Source organism: Jaculus jaculus, chromosome 4, assembly GCF_020740685.1.
Source record: "Jaculus jaculus isolate mJacJac1 chromosome 4, mJacJac1.mat.Y.cur, whole genome shotgun sequence".
Classification (NCBI taxonomy): Eukaryota; Metazoa; Chordata; class Mammalia; order Rodentia; family Dipodidae; genus Jaculus; species Jaculus jaculus.
This window is the reverse complement of record NC_059105.1, coordinates 100510348-100533604: the sequence shown is the minus strand read 5'-3', so window position 1 is coordinate 100533604 and position 23257 is coordinate 100510348. Positions and strand designations below refer to the sequence as shown.

Sequence of the window (23257 nt, the reverse complement as noted above, 5' to 3'; positions counted from 1 at the left end):
AACATAAGCCATACATCACAATCATCCTCTTCACTGGGCCATGTAAGGATGCACACATGCACATAGAAGGCTTGAAGGTAAGCCAGAGAAAAACAAGCATTTGCAGGGTATGGTACTGCACACATTTATCCCAGAACTCTGGAGGCAGAGGTAGGAGGATCACTGTGAGTTCAAGGCCATTGTGAGACTGCATAGTGAATTCCAGGTCAGCCTTGGCTAGAGTGAGACCCTACCTTGAAAAGCTGAGATCTACCTTGAAAAACTGAAAAGAAGAATAATTGTCAATACTGTTATCTGTTTAATATCTTTTGGAGTAAAATAAATCATTTTCTTACCTTCTTTTTTTTTTTTTTTTTAATGCTAAACCCTTGGAGACGTTGGTCTGTCTTGTTCCTTGGCTTTGTCATTCTGTTCACATGCATTGGCCTGTCTTTACAACAGAGCTCAAACATGTCTGACACATTCCTATTGTGCTTTAGGTAACTACTTGGTAAGTCACTGATCTCTTAGTATTGGCTTGTTTTGTTACTACATTTAACTCCCAGTTTTTCAGTGGCATATTTTGCCATGTCCTCTTTCGCATCATAATTTTATCTTCCTTGGGCTTTTATTATGTATCACTCATCACCTTCTGGCATATTTTATTATCCACTTTGCTAGCAGGATTTTTACAATAGTTTATGATGCGACCAGAAGTGTTGATCATGCACTTTAACAGTATGGGTTTTAAATAAATAACCAACTCACCCTGTGAATCTAAGTTGATTATTTTAATGAAAATATGGTCCTAAGGCATGTGAAACAAAATCATACATCATAAGTTCATTTTACTTAAACATTATTATTTTGAATTTTCAAAACTGACTAAGAGAGAATTTATCAGTTTGATATGCACGCCACACAAATGTAATATTTTCAAGGTTAGTATTATGTATGAATATCTTAAAATAATGTTTGTTTTGACAAGAAATGTCTACTTTAGACAAAACTTATAAGTTGAATTATGGCAAAATTATTTAGTTAATCTTGGTAGTCTTTAAATTTTTCATTAGTTCACTGAATGTTAAAAGATTGTAACCAAAATAAAAAAATACCCAAATGAAAACAAAGTACTTTAATTTCCTAAAATTCAACTACTAGCACATATAATCCTTTTGTTTTTTTTCTTTCTCTCCTAAGAAAGAAATTTTCTTCATTCTAAGGCCATAGACAATTCTACAAGTAAAAATAGTGGAGTAGCATCAATTTTTGCCACTTTCCTTCCCTGACGTAGTCTCACACTTAAAAAAATATATGTTTATTAATTTGAGGACAGAGAAAGAGAGAGAGAAAGGGACAGAGAGAAATGGGCAGATAGAAAGAGAGTTGGATGGGCTTCATGTCAGTGCAAATGAACTCTAGACACATGTTCCACTTTGTGCATCGTGCTTTATATGGGTATGAAGGAATTGAACTCTGGTCATTGGGCTTTCAGGCTTGAAAAGCAAGTTCCTTTTACTTCTGAACCATCTCTCCAGCCCTAACACTTTTTAAATATCTTGGGGTTTCCGTTTATCCCTTTTGTGACCCTACCCAGCCTAGAGTGGGAAAACCCCTCTTAGTTCCAGAGAATTTATTGGCTTTTATTTATACACTGTCTTCTAATAAATTTTTCATGATTTACCCTTAAAAGGATCCTAGTTTTCTACCCTCATAGAGAAGTAAAGGTCAAAGTTAAATAAAGATTCCTATTGATAACACACTTAAAAATTCACTTAAACACTAATGTAAATATTAAATTGTTTTATATATAAACATACCTCCACTCTCAGAAAGTTTTCCTCTATATATTCTGTCTTCTACAACATCAGTCCAATATAGTAAACTTTGATTGAAGTGAAAATCAAGGGCTATGGTGTTTCTCAATCCAGGAACAAGTAGACTATAGTCTCTTTTATGAAGATCAATCCTTCGGATCTCATGACGAATTGAAAAGATGATGAATGCTTCAAAAGGATCTGGAATTAAGTTTATTTTAATAGATTAGGAAAATCTTTATGTAGATAGGCTAGGTATGTGAAATAAAATTCTTGAAATCAAAATCCATTCCTTATAAAACATAAATGACCTTGTGATTCTCTGATACTAGAAAACATATTTTAATAGTTTCAGACCATACTCTTGGCTCTATTGATTCTGCATCATCATGAGGTAGAACACAGTGGCACGGCAAGCAAGTGGAAGGGATGTTGTTCCTCTCATGGTGGACAGGAAGCAGAGAGATAGAAAGGGCTCAGGAAAGATACAGACACAAAGATTTGCCTCCTTTACTTATTGTCTCCAGTTAATCCTTGACTCCTAAAATCTGAAGAATTCTTCAAAATAATATTACCAGCTAGGGACCAACAAATTTGCTTTATAGATGGTTACTTCTTTTCTGAACTCACACCAATTATTCAATCTATATGATGAGTCACTGTGATATTGTTAAAAGTTTTAACACGTGGATTTTTAACAAGTAAATTTATTTGTAATAAATTATTCTCAAACTATAGTCAAGATATAAAAATTACAAATAAATAAATGTTTCATAACATTAATTTTTTGAGCTAGGAATAGGTTAAAAATAAAATTTTAATTAATAGATGATGGGATAAATATTCTTTGTTACAAAGAAATGACAAAAGATATGATTAAAAGGACCACAAAACATATGTCTTTGGTTTGATAGAGTAATTTCCATATTTTCAAAGTGGAAAACAGCAAGATAAAAATAGTGTTTAGACATAAAATCTTCTAGACTGATATGAAGTTAAAACATAGACTATTCCTAGAAAGAATATCTAGGGACTGTTAATATATCTGCAATGGGAATAGAGAGCAGGGGTGCGCATAGGACTGGGAATGAAATGGGTTTTCACTTTATACTACATAAGTTAAGGGTTTTAAACACTTACATATGTACATTATCCTATTATCCTTAATATTCTGCCTTGCTGGATATTGAGCCCAGAGCCATAGGCATGCTCGGCAAGCATTCTAAAGTATGCTACACCCTAACCCTTGATTAATCATCATAAAAATTCACACTGGTAATAATGGAAATTATTACTTCCAGCTCCTTAAAAAATAAATCATGAATAAAACCTGAATTGTTTGGGCATGACATATGCTGAATAAAATAATACAGCCCAGTAAATCTGTAAAACATGATTTTCCCTTCAAAAGAGTTCATATTTTTACTGTGGCAATATTTAAATGCTCATTTACTTTCCTTACTTTCACACTCCATTTGATAAAATGTCCTACCCAAAATTACTGACTACATGTTGAAAATCTTTGAGTAAAAAATCATTTGTAATCTTAGCTCTGCTACAGATACAAAAAGGAAGTAACACTGAGTATTTTTGTAATCCTCAATTACAAAGAGAAAAATTCTTGTCTATGAAACACTACTTTTAATTTTTTATTCATGAAATGTCAGTTTTTAGATAAATCCACATTAACATAACTCATGTAGACTTTATAAAAGTAAAGAATGCTACTACTTAAGAGATAGAATTCAACAACTAAAGCTACTGAAATTATCTGTGACTAGTAATATGTGCTGAAATATATAAGGTAAAATATTATGGAATTAAAATGAGAAACGGATATACTCATAATAATATTTAGGCACTAGTAGAAATTATATAACATCAATGGTTAAAGCAACAAAATAAACAGAATCCTTTAGCCACAAGAAATATATAGATATCTATACAACCAAAAAAATACAGTCTTATGAAACACATAACATTTTTTACAAAAATCTATGTTCTAACCCACAAAATCTCAAGAGTCAGAAAAATAATCAATTTTATATTAAACAAATGCTCTGTGTACGATACAATTACATGAAAAAAAATCACTATTAATGATTGCCAAACTCCCTATATGCTTTAAAAATAAAAATAATCACTAAACAATTAATATCAATGGTTTCTCAAATAAAAAGATGAATTCTTTTGTAGTAGGAAAAAGTGAAAACCTATGCAACATAAAAGATTAAAATCAAAGGGAAATAAGACAAAATGCATACAAAACCATGAACAACTCAACATTAAAGATATTCAAAGAACATCAAAAAATGATTCAGGAATGATTTCCAAACAAAACATTCATAACATAAGGAACATTTTTAAAAAATATTTTATTTATTTATTTTAGAGAAAGATGGAGAGAGAATAGGAGCACCAGGGCCTCCAGCCACTGCAGAGGAACACAGATGCACATGCTAACCTGTGCATCTGGCTCTCATAGGTCCTGGGGAATCAAACCGAGGTCCTTTCACTTTGCAGGCAAGCATATTAACCCCTTAGACATCTCTTCAGCCCCAGGAAATTTTTTTAAGCTGTTAAATATAAGTAAGAACCACATGTCAAGGGTGTCATGTATCAACATGTAGTTGTACCACCTCTCTCCTAAACTTGTGCACAGCCTTGACAACATGGAGGCCAGAAACCATCAGAGGGAGCAGTTCGCTTTCGAGCTCTGCAAAGCCCAACACCCAGGAAGGCTTTTGGAGCAGAAAAATTGTCTGTTTAAAGAGATGATGCTGGGGAAACTGTATTTCACATGGAAAATAATGTTTTTATAACTTCTTTGCCCCATCTATAAAATTTAACACAAAATATATCAGAGCTAAAACTTTGCACTCTATTATAAGAACGAATACTCTATTATAAGAATGAGTATGAATTTATTATCTATAAATGATGAAAAATAAAGGAAAATTCTTTTAGTTTCATAAAAAGTAGAAATGGGGCTGGAGGCATGGCTTGGAAGGAAAAGTTCTTGCCTGCAAATCCACAGGACCCAGGTTCAGCCCCCTAGGACCTACACATAAGCCAGGTGAAAAAGGTGGCACATGCAGCAGAGTCCCTTTGCAGCAGCTGGAGGCCCTGGTGTGCCCATTCTCTGTCTCTTTCTCTCTTCCTCCCTGTCATATAAATAGTTAAATAAATAAATAAAAATAAAAATAAATTAAAAGTAGAAATGTTTATACTTCAAAGAAATCTATTAAGACAGTAAAAAGATAGCTCAGAGAATAAGAAAATTCTTCTGAAAAGTACAGCTGACTAGGAGATATGTACCCAGAACTTATAAAGAGCATTTATAGTTCAATAGTAAAAATAAAAATGACCCCATTGAAAAATGTCTGGATGGGTTTTCTCCCTGGGTGTCACACAGCTGACCAACACCCACAGGAGCATTTGTCACCTGGCCACAAGCTGGTCTGTAGCACAATGCATTCCTCCTTCATAACACTGGGATGATCCGACATAATGATGGTGTTGGAAATTGATAGCAAGAGTGTGTACAAACGCAAAGCCTCCTACTCTGCTAGCAGAATTTAATAATAATGTAGCCAGTTTTTGAAAGCCATTTCCCTGTTTTTCAAATTTTATATATTACTATATTTAGTTACTAGCATTTCAAAACCTAGCTATACACTGAAAATAGTTGAAAATGTGTGTCAGCTCAACACCATGTATATGAACATTCATAGCATCATTGTTCATAATAACTTTCAAAATGGGAACAATCTGTGTATCAATCAATTGATAAATGAATAAACACAATATTATATTCAATACAATAGACATCATTCATCAATAAGGAAGGAGTGTGATACTGATATATGCTAAAGCAATTGAACACATTATGCCACATGCCATCAACCAGTCTCAAAGTACAATATTATTTATTCTAATTACATAAAATGCCCACAATAGACAAATCTAAAGAGCCAGGAAACAGTTTAGAAGTTGCAGGGCCTGAAGGAAGTACATCAATGGAAATGATTATTGGTTAGCTTGAGTATTTTTTATAGATTTATTATTTTTATTTATTTATTTACTTACTTATTTGTGACAAAGAGAGGGGGAGAGAGAGAGAGAGAGAGAGAGAGCGCAGAATGAGTGAGAATGGGTGCCCCAGGGTCTCTAGCCACAGCAAACGAACTCCAGATGCACATGCCACCATGTGCATCTGGCTTATGCGCAACCTGCAGAATCAAACTTGGGTCCTTAAATTTTGCAGGCATGTGTCTTAACTGCTAAGCCATCTCTCTAGCCCCTTGAGTTTTGTTGTAGGTTTACCAACATATTCTAATTTAGTTTTGAAATGGTGGAAGTAAAACACACAGTTTTTAAAATTGTGTGAATTTTGCGATCTGCATCTCAATCCATTTGTCATAAAAAATATGACATTGAATGCAGAAAATTATAAAGGATAAAAATTACATAAAATTACTTTAGCTTAATATTGGCAGCCCATGGGCTGGAGAGATGGCTTAGCGGTTAAGCGCTTGCCTGTGAAGCCTAAGGACCCCGGTTCAAGGCTCGGTTCCCCAGGTCCCACGTTAGCCAGATGCACAAGGGGGCGCACGCATCTGGAGTTCGTTTGCAGAGGCTGGAAGCCCTGGAGCGCCCATTCTCTCTCTCTCCCTCTATCTGTCTTTCTCTCTGTGTCTGTCTCTCTCAAATAAATAAATAAATTAATTAATTAAAAAATATATTGGCAGCCCAGTCTCACAGTGGATTACAACAGCTTTTCTTTCCTTCCCTTTTATTTATTTTTTTTTCTTTTTGAAAGCCAGTTTATTAGCAAACAACAGCAACAAAACCCAGTAACTGAAAGGAAAGATAAGCTGGATTCTTCCTGATAGGGCAAGGTCTGATGTATTTTGATTCATTTGATTGCCGCTGCAAGTCTGCAAGGGAGACATGAATATTTTCTTTCCCGTTTAAAAAAAAATGAGAAAAGTAAGACACAGAATTAACAAGGATGTGGGGAACAAGGAACCCTAACTAGCAACTATTTTACCTAATTTAGATTTAATAGTATATTTTATGTTCTCTGAAAAAATTAAAAATATTATCTTTTTATGAGAAAGAGAGAGAAAGGTCATGTGAGGGCCTATAGACACTGCAAATGAACTCCCAATGTATGCACCATCATGTACAGCTGTCTTGCATGGGTTCTGGGGAGTCAAACCTGGGTCCTTAGGCTTTGCAGGCAAGTATCTTAACCTCTAAGCAACCACTCTTGCCCTTGAAAACTTGTATATCTACTGAAGAATGTAAGCATGGCATACTAAAAATTCAGTACTTTTTTTTTCAGTTTATTTGTTCCAATTGAATAAAATAGGAAATAATTCTCTGTGGAGCCAGATATTCAAAATTGGAGCAAAGCTCATAAGAACTCAAGAAGCTCTGGAAACTTACCCATTTAACCTATGCTTATTTCATTCTCCACTGGAGAATTTGTTTTTCTTTTTAATAGGTAGCAAGATACAAGGAGATAAACAGGCCTCATACTTTAGCCAAGACCCAGGTTAAACTACTGAGGAAATGGAGAGACAAGCAAGAGTGCTACTTCCATGATGAGTCTGACAATCAGTGCCAGGGTAAAGGAGACAGACACTGAGCGTACTTAACATATACCAAAGTGAAATTCAGAGGATCCAGAGAGCTTATCCCTGAAGTAGACTTAAAATATACCCACCACAGCTCAGCAAATTGTGTGGAAGAGAGGACAGAAAGATTGTAAGAGCCATAGGTTGGGAAGTCTTACAAAGAGGCATTGCTCAACACCAATAACTGTCTCCTATTCTCATAATGTATAATACACAACTCCATTTGGAATACCAGTGACCCTATTGAGGAGGACCTTCAGCAGAATGGGGCCAGGGAGGAAGGAAAATATGATAATAACACATGATGTAATCATACAAAGTACATTCTTACAAAAAAAGAACAGAACAAAGGAAGAAATCAGTAATATTTAATAACGATTTTTTTTCTCAAAAAAAATTCAGGTTATGAAGGACATATATTCACATTCAAAATACCACATTCTATCCCTGGTACTCACAAACTCAAGATTATATCACAATGAAAATTGCACTCAGATGAACTTCAAAGATTGAGTGAAGGAAAGGTGGAGGGAGGGCTATTCAAAATCTAAAAGGATACAAATAAATCATATGGAATTCTCTGATTTTGGACAATGGAACATTCAGGAGCTGTAGATCATTGCCAGAAATTTTTCAGTGCCAGGGATGGGATACCTTCCAGTGAGTTGTTGGCCAGGGAGGTCGCTGGTGCCTCCCAAAAATTACAGGCCATTGCTGAGGCCCTTGGTTTCCACCATGAATAGATGGTAAGACCTTATTGCTGAAGACTCACATACTTGGACTACAAGGTCACTGAGAAATCCTGCTGGAACTGAGCTGATAACCTCCTCCATGTAGACCAGCTGATAGAAAGCTGGAAAATGTCACACTTCATGCAGTTCGATGGGAAAGAGAGAAATCACCAGTGGAGATACTCAACAGTGGACACTGTAAGACTTATATTTGGCCAGCCAGGCCAAATGAGACAATGGGTGCAATAGTGATATATCTGTCATGGTGGAAACCAACTGCCCTCTAATGGGAGGGAATACATCTATGATACAGATACCTACAACAGGAGTAGTCATGAGCCCTAGAGGTGTGGGAAATAATGTCTGCTTCTGTCTGGCTAAATGTATATACTGTGCTCATCAAACTGTCCAGTAAGCACTTCTCTTAATGGTCATACCCATATATTAATGCTACTCTCACTTTTGGTAGAGAACCTTCTCTTTTCAGATGGCAGTGACCTTGGGATGACTCAGAAGTTATCATGGTGCTGGGAAGAAGTGACAGAAGAGTACTCAGCACTGCAATATCTCTATTACACCTTTCAAGGCTCAGAGTTCATTGTGGAAGAGGTGGCAGAAAGAATGTTAGAGCCATGTAAGGGTAGAACTCCTTACAACGTGCTACTCCAGACACAAAATGCCCTGGATGTCCATGATCCCACTGTGCCTGACACTACCTACACAAGACCATCATAATAGGAGGCAAAAGATTATGACATCAAAATAAAAGACAGTCTGATAGAGAGGTGGAGGGGATAAAATGGAGAATGGAATTTCAAAGGGGAAGTGGGGGGGGGAGGAAGACCATTACCATGGGATATTGTTTACAATCATGGAAGTTGTTAATAAAAATAAATTAATTTTAAAAAACTAGATTTGAAAATAAAGAACTCAGCCAAACTTTATGCCAGTACCCATTTCCAAAAAGTTTTACAAAGTGTTTATTTCAGGCTTATTTCAGGTTTATTTCAGACTTAGACAACCCAGGAAAAACATCAGTCAATTGTGGAAGGAGTTGGCTCATTTCCATAGATTCATAGCAGAGAGACGCCATTGTTGCAGTCCGGTTCGCATCGCGAGCAGCTTCTGGGAAAAAGGGGTTTATTTTGGCTTACAGGCTTGAGGAGAAGCTCCACGATGGCAAGGGAAAATGATGGCATGAGCAGAGGGTGGACATCACCCCCTGGCCAACATAAGGTGGGGCACAGCAACAGGAGGGTGTGCCAAACACTGGCATGAGGAAACTGGCTATAAAGCCCATAACCCAGCCCCCAACAATACAGTCCCTCCAGGAGGCGTTAATTCCCAAATCTCCATCAGCTGGGAACCTAGCATTCAGTACACCTAAGTATATGGGGGACACCTGAATCAAACCACCACAACCATCAACATCTAGAAAACAAGAACAACCAGAGTTCAAAGTGTTCATTTGTACACAACAGGCCAGACTACAAGATCTAGTCCCAGTGACATCTCCTCCAGGATGCTAGAGACTCAAGTTACAAGGCTAATAAGAGATACCACACACAATGAGAAACACACTCACATTCAACTAACACAGTGATTATATTTACATGAATTAAATTATATTTCTGCATATAGTAGTATATGCTTTACAATAAAGCATGCAAGCAACGGTTATATGGTTTCATTTGAAGATAGTGGTGAAAAACAGAACTAGAGTTCATAGAAAAAGCAAAAGGAAGAATGAGTGACAGAGAGATAGGAAGGAAAGCAAGAGAGAAAAAGAAAAAAAAGGCTGAAAGGACAAAATAGAGCAAGAAATAAAAGGAGGGAGGGAAAATTAAGTGGGGAATCCAACATATAACATTGTGGTTTCTGTGCCAATAAATGAGGGGTTTTAATTAACTTGTCCCCACATGCCAGTTCTCAAAAAGTACTCAACAAGAAGTAGGAGTCATATCTGAGATAATAGAGTTACCAGAAGTGGAAAAAAAGATAAATGGTCCAACTATTTTAAATATAGGAAGATTTTATATTGAATACATTATTTCCCACCCAATTTTATGTTTCATAAGTGCTATGAATAATTTCATTTAATCACAGGTTTCAAGAAAGCTTGTGTGGAAATGCTGAAGAATCAAGCTCCTGAGTGTTAAATAGTCATAGGCATTGGGAGTGTGACAGTGCATGGTACAGAGAAGATCTGGAGGCCTGTAGCAGCACAGAAATGCATGTGCATTGGAGTCAAAACCTTCTCCATAACATCTCTTGACTTGAGGCCTCAGTTGCCACAACTATACAATCAAAGATATCTATATCTCTAGTATTAAAATCCATTTACTATATATATAGTTGTTATTAAAAACTATGATAATTATCTAGAAAAATACTTAGAGGGAATTTTGAACAGTATTCCTAGTGCAAATTTATAGATAATGTAATGAGAGGTCACTGAGGATAGTGATCAGAGAAGAGGAAGGAGAGGTGGGCATGATATGAGATCCATGGGAACAGTCCAACATTCTAGGTGACTGTGCATGCACTGCTTCAGGAAATGATGAAAACCAGTGTTACATTTGGAGAGATTTACAGTGGATGGTGATGAATTATTAATGGAGGGGAGAAAATAAGCAAAAATCAAGAACCTGGAAAAGCAAACTGAAGAATTTGGGACTCGTAAATTTACTTAAATTTTAAGATTTTGCACAGACATCATAGTGTCAATTAAAATGTTATATACATGCAAAAAGAGAGGAGGAATGAGAAAATGAATAAGAATAGATGTGCTTTGCTTTCTTGCCACTGCAAATAAACTCCAGATCCCTGTGTCACTTTCTGCATCTGTCTTTAAGTAGATAATGGAGAATTTAATTCAGGCCATTAGACTTTCTAAACAAAAATCTTTAATCACTATTCCATATGTACGCCCCTCAAAGAGTTATTTATCTAAATCCATACTGTATTTCATGGCTTTATTTCCCAGATTCCTTCATCTTCGCCTCACATGTTTTCCCAGGACAGCTTGGATTCTTTTCATTACTTTATGCTTTACTATAAAACTACCCTCGAGTCCCCTCTCCCTTGATAAGTGAAATTACTCTGTTCCTTCTAGTTTCAATGTCTTCAAATGGAGAAAGCAGTTGTTGAAATGCAAACATGCCTGAGACATGACACCGTCATTAGGACATGTGCCTCTTTGCCTGTGCTGAAGACTCAATGCTACTCAAATGTTGATAGAGCTGAAAGAATCCTTCTATGAGGGAAAATTTAAGATGTGGAGAGGGAAGGTACTCACAGAAGTAAAGCCAAGTAACAGTTAAGAATGTTCGCCCCGAAGGCCACAAGAGGGTTGAAATTGTCAGAACAATGGATAACTCAAGGAAATGAAAAAAAGAATATTTAGCAACCAATTTTGTGGCCACATGCTGATGCTTAGCAAAGCATGTCTGTAAAGAAGAAAATATTGTTTCACTGAAATTGTGCATGCTACAGAAATTAGATATTCAGAGGTCACAGGTTTCTCAGAGTGTGTTCTTTGAGTACACATAGATACATGTGAGATAAGGTTTGGCACACCATGTCCAAAGTGCTCATTTTATGCCTGCTTTTGTAATTACATCTATCATCTCCTTCCTAAAATATAACAAAACAAAAAAACCAATTAAGCTCAGATTTGGATTTGGTAATTATTTGTGATGAAAAATATCATGTGGACTCATGTTGTTTTCAACAACCTCATGAGGCAGGCACTATTACATTTGTTTTCTGTGTGGGAAAAATGAGGCATATCTGGAGCTAGGAAATAGAAGTACCAAGAATTATGGCTATTGAGATTAGGCCCTTCTGTTAGGATTCCTGTGGAAAGAACTGATTCCAGGCACATTTCTTGCAAGGAGACATCAAGTCTTATGTGTTTCTTCCCACAGCCTACCTCAACCTAACTTAAAATAAAGGTTTAATGTGAAAAAAGAAAAAAAAAAAAAAAACTAAATAAGGTATTTATAATCTAAAAACAAAAAAACTAAAAGAATAAGAAGAAAGGAAAATATTTGAGATAAAGTGCCACTTCATTCAGGACAATAGGAAATAGAAGAAAGGAAGGTTATTATGTGTGCTGTGAATTGGCCAGTAAAGTGGCTACTAATGAGCAGAGGTCAAAGCAAGGAAAGACAGGGAATCTACAGTAACTTTTTAGAAATTCATGAGTTTTAAAAAAATAAGTAGTTCCAGAGAATGAAGCTTGTACACTAAAGAACTAATAAAATAGTTTATTATTATTATTTTAGAGAAAGGAGAGTAAAAGAGAGATAATAAAGTGAATATAACATGAGCTGCATAGGGACTATTAGATGTAACTAAATCATAAAAGTAGTGTTTGGAATTTGTGAAAGCTTATTACTAGTGAGATATTTGAAGTTCACCTAAAAAAATCAAACTCAGTTCTTCAATGATGCAACAGATGTTTTGTGAAGAACTTAGAAAGTAAAGAATGATAAGAAATAAGAAAATTTCTCAAAGGAAAATTAGAAGGCAAATAATAGTATCATAGCATCAACACTTTATCTCTTCCCTTGCTTCCTTCCTTCCCTTCATCCTTCATTTCTTCCTTTCTTTTTTTCTTCTTTTGTAAAGTTTAAAAAATCAAAATGAGTAAGCATAGGTATTAAATTCATTAGAAAAAAACACACTTAAAAACAGGAATAAAGTGAACAATTATGGAAATGAAGGAATTGCACTAAAAATAAATTTTATTTTTAAAATCCAATAGTTAGTTCTCAGTTCCTTTTTCATGTACTATGAAGTTTCACCTTTTCCAGAAAGAGCTACAGTAATGCAGATACAAAATAAGGTTTTATATACATGGAAAATTTGCTTTAAATAAAAATTAATTTTTAATGCTTAATTAAAATATATTGTCTGTGAAAAATATAGTTGCTCACAGTGGGTTATCTGTTATTGTGGTTTGAGAAGTAATTAATTTGAGAGAGCACATATTCACATAAAACAATCATTTTAACTTTCAAAGATAAGATGTATGTTTACTTTCCTCCTACCCTATAAACAACACCAGGTGTGTAATGCAGCAAATGGTAAGTAATGATTTAGCACTTTTCATTTTGAGCTGAGAAAAGGTCAATTCCATGAGGGAAATTATCTTTATACCTGGTTACTTACATTCACATGTTAAATTTTCTAATATTAAACTTGTGAGCAAGTTCAGGTAGTGCCAAACTACTTATTCTGTGCTTATTCTGTCTCACATATCTGAGAATCAACCATGATTCTTATTTAACTATGACCATAATACATCTGAGGTAAAGACAGATTCTATGATTTTCCTTGTTGACTATGAATGACCAAAATGATTTTTTTTTCTTTTGCATTTTCTGAGGTAGTGTCTCTCTTTTGCCCAGACTGACCTAGAATTCACTATGTAGTCTCACGGTGGTCTCAAGCTCATGGTAATCCTCCTACCTCTGTCTCCCAAGTGCTGGGATTAAAGGCATATGCCACCACATCTGGCTCATAAAAAAAAAAAAAATGACATTTAAAAGATAATTTAGGACTGGAGAGATGCTTAGTGGTTAAGGTGCTTGCCTGCAAAGTAAAAGGACCCAAGTTCTATTTCTCAGGATGCACGTAAGCCAGATGCACGTGGTGGCACATTTGTCTGGGAGTTCGGTTGCAGTGGCTGGATGGCCTGGCATGCCCATTCTCTCTCTCTCCCTCTCTCTGCCCTTTCTCTCTCTCCAATAAATAATTAAAAATAAATATAAAAAAAAGTTTTAACAGATGATTTATCTATTTTTGAGATACATGTGTGAGTGTGTGTGCAGGAGTGTACAGTTATTTACACTCCTTGCACACATTTGCCAAGGCTAGAGGAAAAGCTATAGAGTCTCTCCCTACACCTGGAACTTCTTGCTTTTGGTTAGTTTCATTTGGCTAAGGTGTAACACTGACTAATCCATCTCCACCTTATTCAGTTTGGAATCATAGGCTTGCAAGGACATGCTCAGCTTTTTATATGGTTTCTAGGAATTGACCTCAGATCCTCATGCCAGTGCAACAAGTGCACTTCCCCACTTAGCCATCTCCTTAACTCCTAAAATGAGTTTGATTATCACAATAAGTTTCAATTTAGTAATTACTCTGCTTAAGCATTTTGGAAGAAAAAGGTGGAATAATGTCTCTTGAATTTGTGGTCTAGGTTTCAAGTTTCCATAGGATAAAACCACTAAATAACTATTAAATGAAATAAAAGCAAGTTATAAAAGGAAAAAGTATGTAGAGGTCCATGAAAAATAATATATATTGATTTTATATTTATTTTTCAATTAATTGGGACTGGTTATTTCTTAAAACATAAAAGACTTCTGACTTTAATAGTCTTATTATTTCTTTGGAGTGACAAGTCATAGAAGATAGTAATGTAAGTCAGCCAAATAAAATTATGACCAGTGATTTTCAGGAGTGCTACATCCTAGACATAGAAAAGAACAGAGAATGAAAATATTTGGTAGAAGGCATAATGTAGACAAATGTGTTCTAGGAAGTCTCAAAGAAAAGACAGGAATTCAAAAACTGAGATGGGAAATGCATCTAGGAGGAACATGAATGCAGGCTTCTGGTACACAGGTCCTTAGATACATTGTGAAGCTTATAGACTCTCTCAGGAAGCTTTATTAAGTATATAAATAGGAAAAAATAAACAAAGAATTCAGAGACAATAAAATAAATCTGTTGAAATGTAATGATCAAGGCTTAACAAACTGGGCTGGAGAGATTGTTTAGTACTTAAGGCACTTGTGTGTAAAGCCTAAGGACATAGGTTCGATTCCCCAGAACCCATGTACGTCAGATGCACCAGGTAACACATGCATCTGGAGTTCATTTGCACTGAGTAAGGCCCTGGCCCACACATTCTCTCTATCTGCCTTTGTCTTTCTCACTCCTTTTCTCATAAATAAGTAAATACAAATAAAATAAACGATTTAACAAATTGAACTTTTAGACTCAGGAGAAAAAGGTTTGTTAAATTACCTAAGTTGGTGGTATGAAATTCAAATTAGCTTAATAAGCTCATTGTGTCCACATTCTATGCTCATTCTCTTTTGTAATGGAGAAATTTGAAAAGGAACTTCTCAGAGAGATAATTTTATTATGCATTTGACAACATTGAGCAGGAAGATCTCACTACTCCTCTTTTTGAATTAGCGGTCAATGTCAGAAAATAAATGATTGTTTTGGATTAATCTAATAGTTCTGAAAGACATATCTGATTCATATTGGATAATTATGCACAACTATTGTTAATAGCATCAGAATTCTGACAATTGAAAGAAATGCTGAGTCTCATCTAGAAGCTAAGAAAATTGAAGACATAATATTTTACACAAGAGTTCATGAATCCCTGAAATTCTACCCACTATACTTTTAGTATCCCATGTACTCAATAAAAGTCAGAAGACAATGGGGAGACACCATTTATTCTCTAAAGTCAAGTGTCTTGTGTTATTTTATCAACATGCTATAAGTGAAGAATTGTGATAATGGACAGGGAAAACAGTCTTGATGGTTGCGATTCAATGGGCTACAACAGTATGGATCACTGTACTATTTTCTCTCCAAGGGGTTTTGGAACACACATGAAATGACTCACAACAGTTACATGACCTATCAGAAATAAGTTAAATCCTTTTTGTTAATTTTCTGAAGGTGCTTTGGGGTTCTTTCTTCTCAGATTTACCTTTGAATACAGCTCAACATCTGCTTACCAGTGCTGGTGCAAGTTGTCCCGTCCCCATCCAGCGTCCAGCCTTCATAACAGGAGCACTTGACTGTGTGCTTGTGCTGCTCACACACCTGACTGCACCTCAGGTGACTGGCACAGTAGTCCACAATTTCACATGTTTTATTGTCTGTCTTCAGCTGAAATCCTTCAGGGCAAGAGCAGACAATCCCTCTTCCCGGAACAACAGAGCAATGGTTGCTACAGCCTCCATTGTTTAGTGAACATTCATCTATAACGAGGCACAAATTATAGGCATATCAATTGCTTTCCATATTACACACTATTCGTGAAATTCAACTTGTAAGTCTGGAATCATAGTTAGAATATTATGAAAAAATATAAGAAAATACTCTTTGCATGCTCCCCTGACCCAGCCCAGGTGTTTGAGGTAGAATTAGTAATAGAATTGTTCCAATGACAAAGCGTTTTCCTTTCTGATAGAAATTGGGATGGAAGATCTTCCTTTCCACTAAACTTTGGAGTGCAGTTTGGGTTAACCTACTGAGATCAAATGTGTTCAATATTTCTGTTAAGCCTGCACGCATTATATCAAAATTTTTAGAATCTGGGAAAAATCAGATATAGATGTCTACTGAAGTAGCTCTATACCCATTGAGAATCTGAATTATTTGGCAATGTTTATAAAAACATGCATGTGTGCATATAGAATTGATCTACAGTGATAATGAGAAATGAATCTCTGTGTCATTTACTGGCTATAGGAATTCATGCTTGGCTTGCTAAGTGTCATTCTGTATCCTATGCATTTTTTAAAAACTTTTTGTTTATTTATTTATTTGAGAGCGACAGAGAGAGAGAAAGAGGCAGATAGATAGAGAGAATGGGCATGCCAGGGCCTTCAGCCACTGCAAATGAACCCCAGATGCATGCACCCCCTTGTGCATCTGGCTAACATGGGTCCTGGGGAATGGAGCCTCAAACCGGAGTCCTTAGGCTTCATAGGCAAGTGCTTAACCACTGAGCCATCTCTCCAGCCCAATCCTATGTATTTTGTTATAATTAATTCAATGAGGCCCTGGAAATATATTTAATATAATTCAAAATGTTACATTGTTATTTGGCTGAAATAATAATCAAACACTACCTATATATTAATTTAATAATGGAGAGCTTTTCTATCATACCACTTACTTTTGCTTTTAATACTTTACATGATATTGGCTTTAATACTTTGCATAACCAAATTGTAGGCTCCATTAGAAAATAGAAAATATCTACGCTGTTTGCCAGTGTATACCCATCAGCTGACATATTGCACAGCTTTGCATTAAAAACAATTAACATTTGGTGATTTATTATTTTTTAGTCTAGGGATAAGGGTATGGATCTGTTGGTAGAGTACTTGACTAGCTTATACAAAGCACTGGGTTTGGTTCCAGTCACAACATAAACCCAGTGTGGTGGTACATGCCAATAATTCCAGCAACTAAGAAATGAAAGCAAGAGGATAATGACTCTAATGTCATCCTCCAAAATGCAGTGAATAGGAAGTCAGCCTGGTTTTTCCAAAAAGGTATTAAAGCATATAAATCCTAGAAATTTGAGACAGCCTTTCTTCTATGGAAAAATTTTAGAATATTATAAAGCCTTGACTAAAACAATGAATGGATCAGTATTCTTTGCAACTCTAGTGTTGACTGTCACAGGGGACTTAGGTACATTATAGCCAGTCCTAAAAGTGTTTTGTTTCTTTGCATTAACAATATCTTTGAGGACTGGAGAGATGGTAGAGCAGTTAAGGCACTTGCTTGTAAAGCCAGATGACCTAGGTTCGATTTCCTGGGACCCACAAAAGCCACATGTGCAAGGTGGCACATGCATCTGGAGTTTGCAGCACCTGAAGGCCCTGGCACATTCATTCTTCCTCTTTCTTCTTCTTCCTCCTCCTCCTCCTCCTCCTCCTCCTCCTCCTCCTTCTCCTCCTCTTCCTCTTCTTCTTCTTCTTCTTCTTCTTCTTCTTCTTCTTCTTCTTCTTCTTCTTCTTCTTCTTTCTCTCTCTCTCTCTCTCCCTCTATCTGTCTCTTTCTCTCTGTCTCTCTCAATAAATATATTAAAGTAAAAATATTTCTGAGTGTTTTTAAAAATTGGCTTTACTTTTATTGAAAGATGTGCTAAAACACTATTCACTGATAATTGACAAATTGCAATAATATTTGTGTGTATTACTTGAGTATTTACTGGTTTCTTATAACTGTATAATTTTAAGCAACTGGACTAAAGGGTAAGGTATCCATTAACCATTATACATTATGAGCATTTCTATATGGCTCACTCCTTCCCTGTAGTATTTGTCAAAATCAAAAAAAGTGACAGTAACACACAAAGTGTTATCATTAAGCATTTTAAGAATTCTAGTTTAGTATTATTTTACAAAGAAAAAAAATAGATTCATTTCCAGATATGCTTGTTCACCAGTAATCATAATCATTTGAAAACTATAGTCATTTCAAAGTAGTTGTTCCATTTTAGTTAAACTGGCATTCTTTTTCAAGGGCATTATTGCAAATAAATGTCATTGTACTCAATAGGTGAACAAAAATGCTATAATCTTTTTTGATTATTTCTAATGTCACTTTTCTCTAAGTACTTTAAGGTTTATGATACTATATGTAGAATTAGGTATCAGATTTTAGGGTAAACAAAAATTCCATTGAATTATAAACTGAACACATAAATTCAGTGTCAACATTTGCATATCAAATCCTTTGTCAGTTCATTAATCCTAAAATTATCATTAATCCTGCAACTTCCAATAATAGAGTGTCTTACCTGTGTGAAATAGTTTCTGGGAGGGAGCTGCAATGTCACAGACGACTGAAGTGTCCCTCAGTGATTGTGGGGTGTTTGAATGTTGAAGGGCCAGAGCCAGGTTACCTCAGGTAACCTTAGCTCATTACGCGGTGATGGGTTGACCACTTCTGCATGACCTAATGAGGCAGTTGAGGTGGCAGGGGCCCCAAGTTAGATGGTATTATCTTGGCTAACTGTGGGAATTGTCCTTGGATATGTATGGCAAAATCTAGAGCATTTTACTTTGCTACAAGCCAGAAATATCAGAAGTGAGAATCTTTTCAATTTTTTGTATTGTCTCATGAGTGGAGGTAAATAAATGCCTCTGTTCTTATCTATTTCCTTCCCTAAAGAAAAAAAGAATGTAAATTAGTTCCTTTCCCAGAACACCTGGCATAAGAAGTCTGGGCACCCATCCACAGGGTTCACATTAAAAAAAAAAATGTTTTCAGGCTGGAGAGATGGCTAAGTGGTTAAGGTGCTTGCTGCAAATATTAAGGACTCATTTTCAACTCTACAACTCTCACATAAGCCAGATGCACAGTGACGCAAGCTTGCAAAATTGCACATGCACACAATGTAGCACATGCATCTGGAGTTGGGTTTCAGTGGCTGGAGGCCCTGGTGTGATAATTCCCCCTCTCTTTCCTCTCTTTCTCCCTTTCTCACACTTTCACTCTCGCATAAAGAAAGGGGGGGGGTGCAAACCTGGGCATGGTGGCGCACATCTTTAATCCTAGCTCACGGGAGGCAGAGGTGGGAAGATTACCATGAATTTAAAACCACCCTGAGACAACATAGTGAATTTCCAGGTCAGCCTGAGCTACAGTGAAATGCTACCTCAAAAAACCAAAAACAAAAACAAAGGCAGTGTTGGGTTTGCCTAAAACAAAAAAAGACATTCTCAAAGTCCTAAGGGTGAACTACCCCATTCTCTGGAACCCCCTCTAGCATCCTTGGATTAGGGCTGCCCCTTCCTTCCTGCTCTTAAGTTCTATCTATAATCAAATAAAACCTGTAAAATCCAGATGTCACTGACATAGAGGAAGTTTTGCATAGCCATTGAATATATACCCTAACTTCTGGACTATAGCCCAACCAAGATCTGAGAAAGGTTCCACTGCTTTAAATAGACACCCCAAAGTTACTGTATAACTAATGTTCTATAAATATTGGGTAATTCCTCTAACAAGGACGTAGGCCCTCTATTATAATATAACATTAATATGCTATAATAATATATAATGATAGATATCATTATTTCCATTATAATTATGAGGAAATATAGATTTTGAGAAATTACTTGTCATATTGAAAAGATGAATTTAAGATTGGTAACATCTAGACTCTCTAGAATCTAACACTTTCTCAATTAGGAATACTGGCAGTGTCCTTTTGATAGAACTGGACTGAGAACTTTCATAAACATGTCCTTCCATAACCACTCCTGCACAGAGGACTCACTTGAAAGGAAGACTAACAGGTATGCAGAAACTGTTTTTGCTAAAACGTACTGGCTCCTCATTTGGTCCACAAGGTAACTGAACACCAGCTAAAAGCTTGGAATCTCTGACTTCCCTCTGTGACTGTCTCCTTTACTTTCGGTCACCTGTGTATCTCAGCAGTTCTCTATGTGGATAACTCAGTGAGGGGCTGTCTAATTTATCTCAAGCCCTTTCAAAGCTGGAGGTCAGAAGTAAGTCTATCTTAAATCTGCTGTCACACTAGATTCTAGGAAAAACATCCCCTCAGAGGATAGACATCCCCTCTAGGGATGAAGGAAATAAATAAGGATTGTGAAGCTGCATCCTAGAGCAGAAGACAACATTTTCTTGTCCCCTAGTAATAAAGACTTCTAACCACTTTGCAGGAGCTGAGCTGAAACAAAGATATACAAGTTTGCAGCTTGACTACAGTGACTTAATTATGCATGTATCTTGTTCTCTGCCCCATTCATCCTGTGTTTTAATTGGAAGCTTCTGGCAGTACCCTAATGAGAAGCTTTCAGTACTAGATCCCTTTACCCAATTCTATCCCTAATGTAGCTGCATTGGATAAATCTCTGTGACTTCCATCATTCCTTGTCTCTTTACTTGGAATATTGGGAGTATTGGAAGACCTTAGCCCAGCTGGATGTTAGAGAACCTGATTTTTCCCTAAAAGCTCTGCTAGCACAAGAAAGTGAACAAAGAAAAATAAAAATAAAGCTTCCCATTTTAAATTATAATTTCTTTAGCTAATTAATTTTTTTCCAATTCATATTTTATCCTTACTGAATAAAGACTATTATATTAAGTTTTTCAAGGTTATCTTATAGAATTACAGATTTTTTAAAAAAGGATGGTCCATTGTATAAGTTTAAGAGACCTTTTTCCTATATCTCACTATGATATTAATGCTTAGTTGAGAACCAAATATGGTAGCTTGAGGTTAGATGAATTTCCTACCTTGGCTCCATCAAGTCTTCCTTGTCATATCTTAATATAACTTTCTTACAATCACCAGTGATCTCATTATTGTTTTAATCACCCTGTGGGCTCTTTTGCTCTATTCATACCACTTTCAGCATAACTAGAAAACATAATTTGAGCCTCTCCTTGGAACATACTAATCTCTTCAAAAAGAAAAAAAAAAAAGTCATTGTCTTTGATGTATGTTGTTTGGCACAAGGGAGATGGCTAAGCAACACGGTTTGAAGCTCATTGAAATGATCATTTTAACTAGATAAACATGGTAAGGAAAGCTATTATAGGATGATTCAAAATCAGAGGGAATATTATTAGGTAATATACAATATTTCTCATTATCTAATTTTCCACTTTAACTTAAAAAAAAAAAGCAAAATGATTCCTTCGTGTTCTTCAGAAGTATGTCCACATATACGCAGCATTTCAGAACATGGCTATAAGAATGTTTCTCTGTTCCAAGTGACTCACTGACAAGACTCTGGGCAGCTGCAGGACCAGCCCTGAACAGAGATCTAAAGATACACACAGCTCTCTAATTACTATACAGCTGCATTGTCAAGATTTTTCTATTTTCAGAAATCTCTGATCATATTTCAAACTTTTATATAAGCATTTAATGCCTGAAAAAAATGTAGATAAGCTTCAATGCAAAAAGCCACATTTGAAGAGAGTGAATGAAAAGAGTGTTTACAGCAAGTGAATTCAAAGGCTCAAATTTCCAGAGAGAAGTAAATGCAATTAAATCTGGGATACCACAGAGATCGCCTTCATCCGACCCATCCAGGCAGTCTCTTCTCCCATTACAAAGCTTCTCAGGCTGCAGGCAGACTGAAGTGTCATTAACACAAGGGTATTTGGGTGGCCCACAGGAGAAACTGTCACAGTCCTGTTCATCTGATTGGTCTTCACAGTCAATATCTCCGTCACATAGCCACGCTTTGTTAATGCATCTCCCTTAAGAAAACAGAAACAGAAAGCATTCGAATTGTAATTAGGTCACAGTAATAATGTCTGGTCATCTTCAGTCAGAAGCAGAATTACTGCCATTAGCAAGAAATCTATTTGCAGGTAGTTTGACAGTTTATTTTCATGACAGCATTTGGATGCTTCTTGTTCTGGGTGATAACATGTTTTTGGAGAATGAGCCTTGACATTTTCTTTAATTTCAAGTTATCATCCTGTACCAAAAAAAATAAACGATTCTGTGATTGATTGAAGGTTTAATAATAATACTTTCAGAACTAAACTTTAAAGGTACATTTGAATGACAGTCTTTCATAGACCTAAGTTTAGGTAAATGTTATCAGTTCATTTTCCAAGAATAAGCTTAGGTAAATGCTTTATTTTAGCAAAAGTGTTCCTATTATTTACATATGTAACCTCAGCATGTCAACTCCTTATACCATACACACACAAAGACACTTTCACAAAAGAATATCAAATGTCAAATGAGTTTGTACCTAACTTATACCCAGACAAGATTTATAAAATATGTTCTTTCCATTGCCTTAAAATAAAAAATAATATAATAAAATTGTTGCTTGTCACCATGTTTCAAAAGTCACTGTTGCAATCCATAGAGAATAATAGGCATTGCTGTCTATCTAAATCTCCTTATTTCACTGAAAATTATTTCTTCCACATTGTTTTAAGATTTTGTCTACTTAATTATATTTTCCCAATTACACATTTTAAGAAAAATAGGAATTATAAAAAGTATCTAAAGATGAACAGTTGTTATTGTCTCAATAAATACTAGCATCTCCTAAACTAGGTGCATAAACAAAAATTATTAGACTATATATTTCATAAAGTCATTAGGTTTTAATGTCTCCTTAATATTTAAAAGCTACCAAATTTCAACATACCTGGAATAATGATACAAAAGTATTTATTTCATAGAAATATATTACTAATTCACACCACTGAAAGTCAAATAACAACACATGATCAAGTCTATAGCTTATAAAAATATATTAGATGATATTAGAATATGAAGAGATTGCTC

At 35.6% G+C, this 23257-nt stretch overlaps 1 protein-coding gene across 2 annotated transcripts in view; it reads right to left on the bottom strand.

Moving 5' to 3' along the window:
• Lrp1b (LDL receptor related protein 1B) overlaps nt 1-23257 on the bottom strand; it is a 2087209-nt gene that overhangs the window by 730871 nt on the left and 1333081 nt on the right. For both annotated transcript variants that reach the window (XM_045147485.1, XM_045147484.1), the window contains 3 exons: nt 22003-22203; nt 15954-16199; nt 1800-1997 (listed from right to left, as the gene is read on the bottom strand). In XM_045147485.1, the coding sequence (XP_045003420.1) occupies nt 1800-1997; nt 15954-16199; nt 22003-22203 (645 nt within the window). The remainder of the gene's footprint in view (nt 1-1799; nt 1998-15953; nt 16200-22002; nt 22204-23257) is intronic.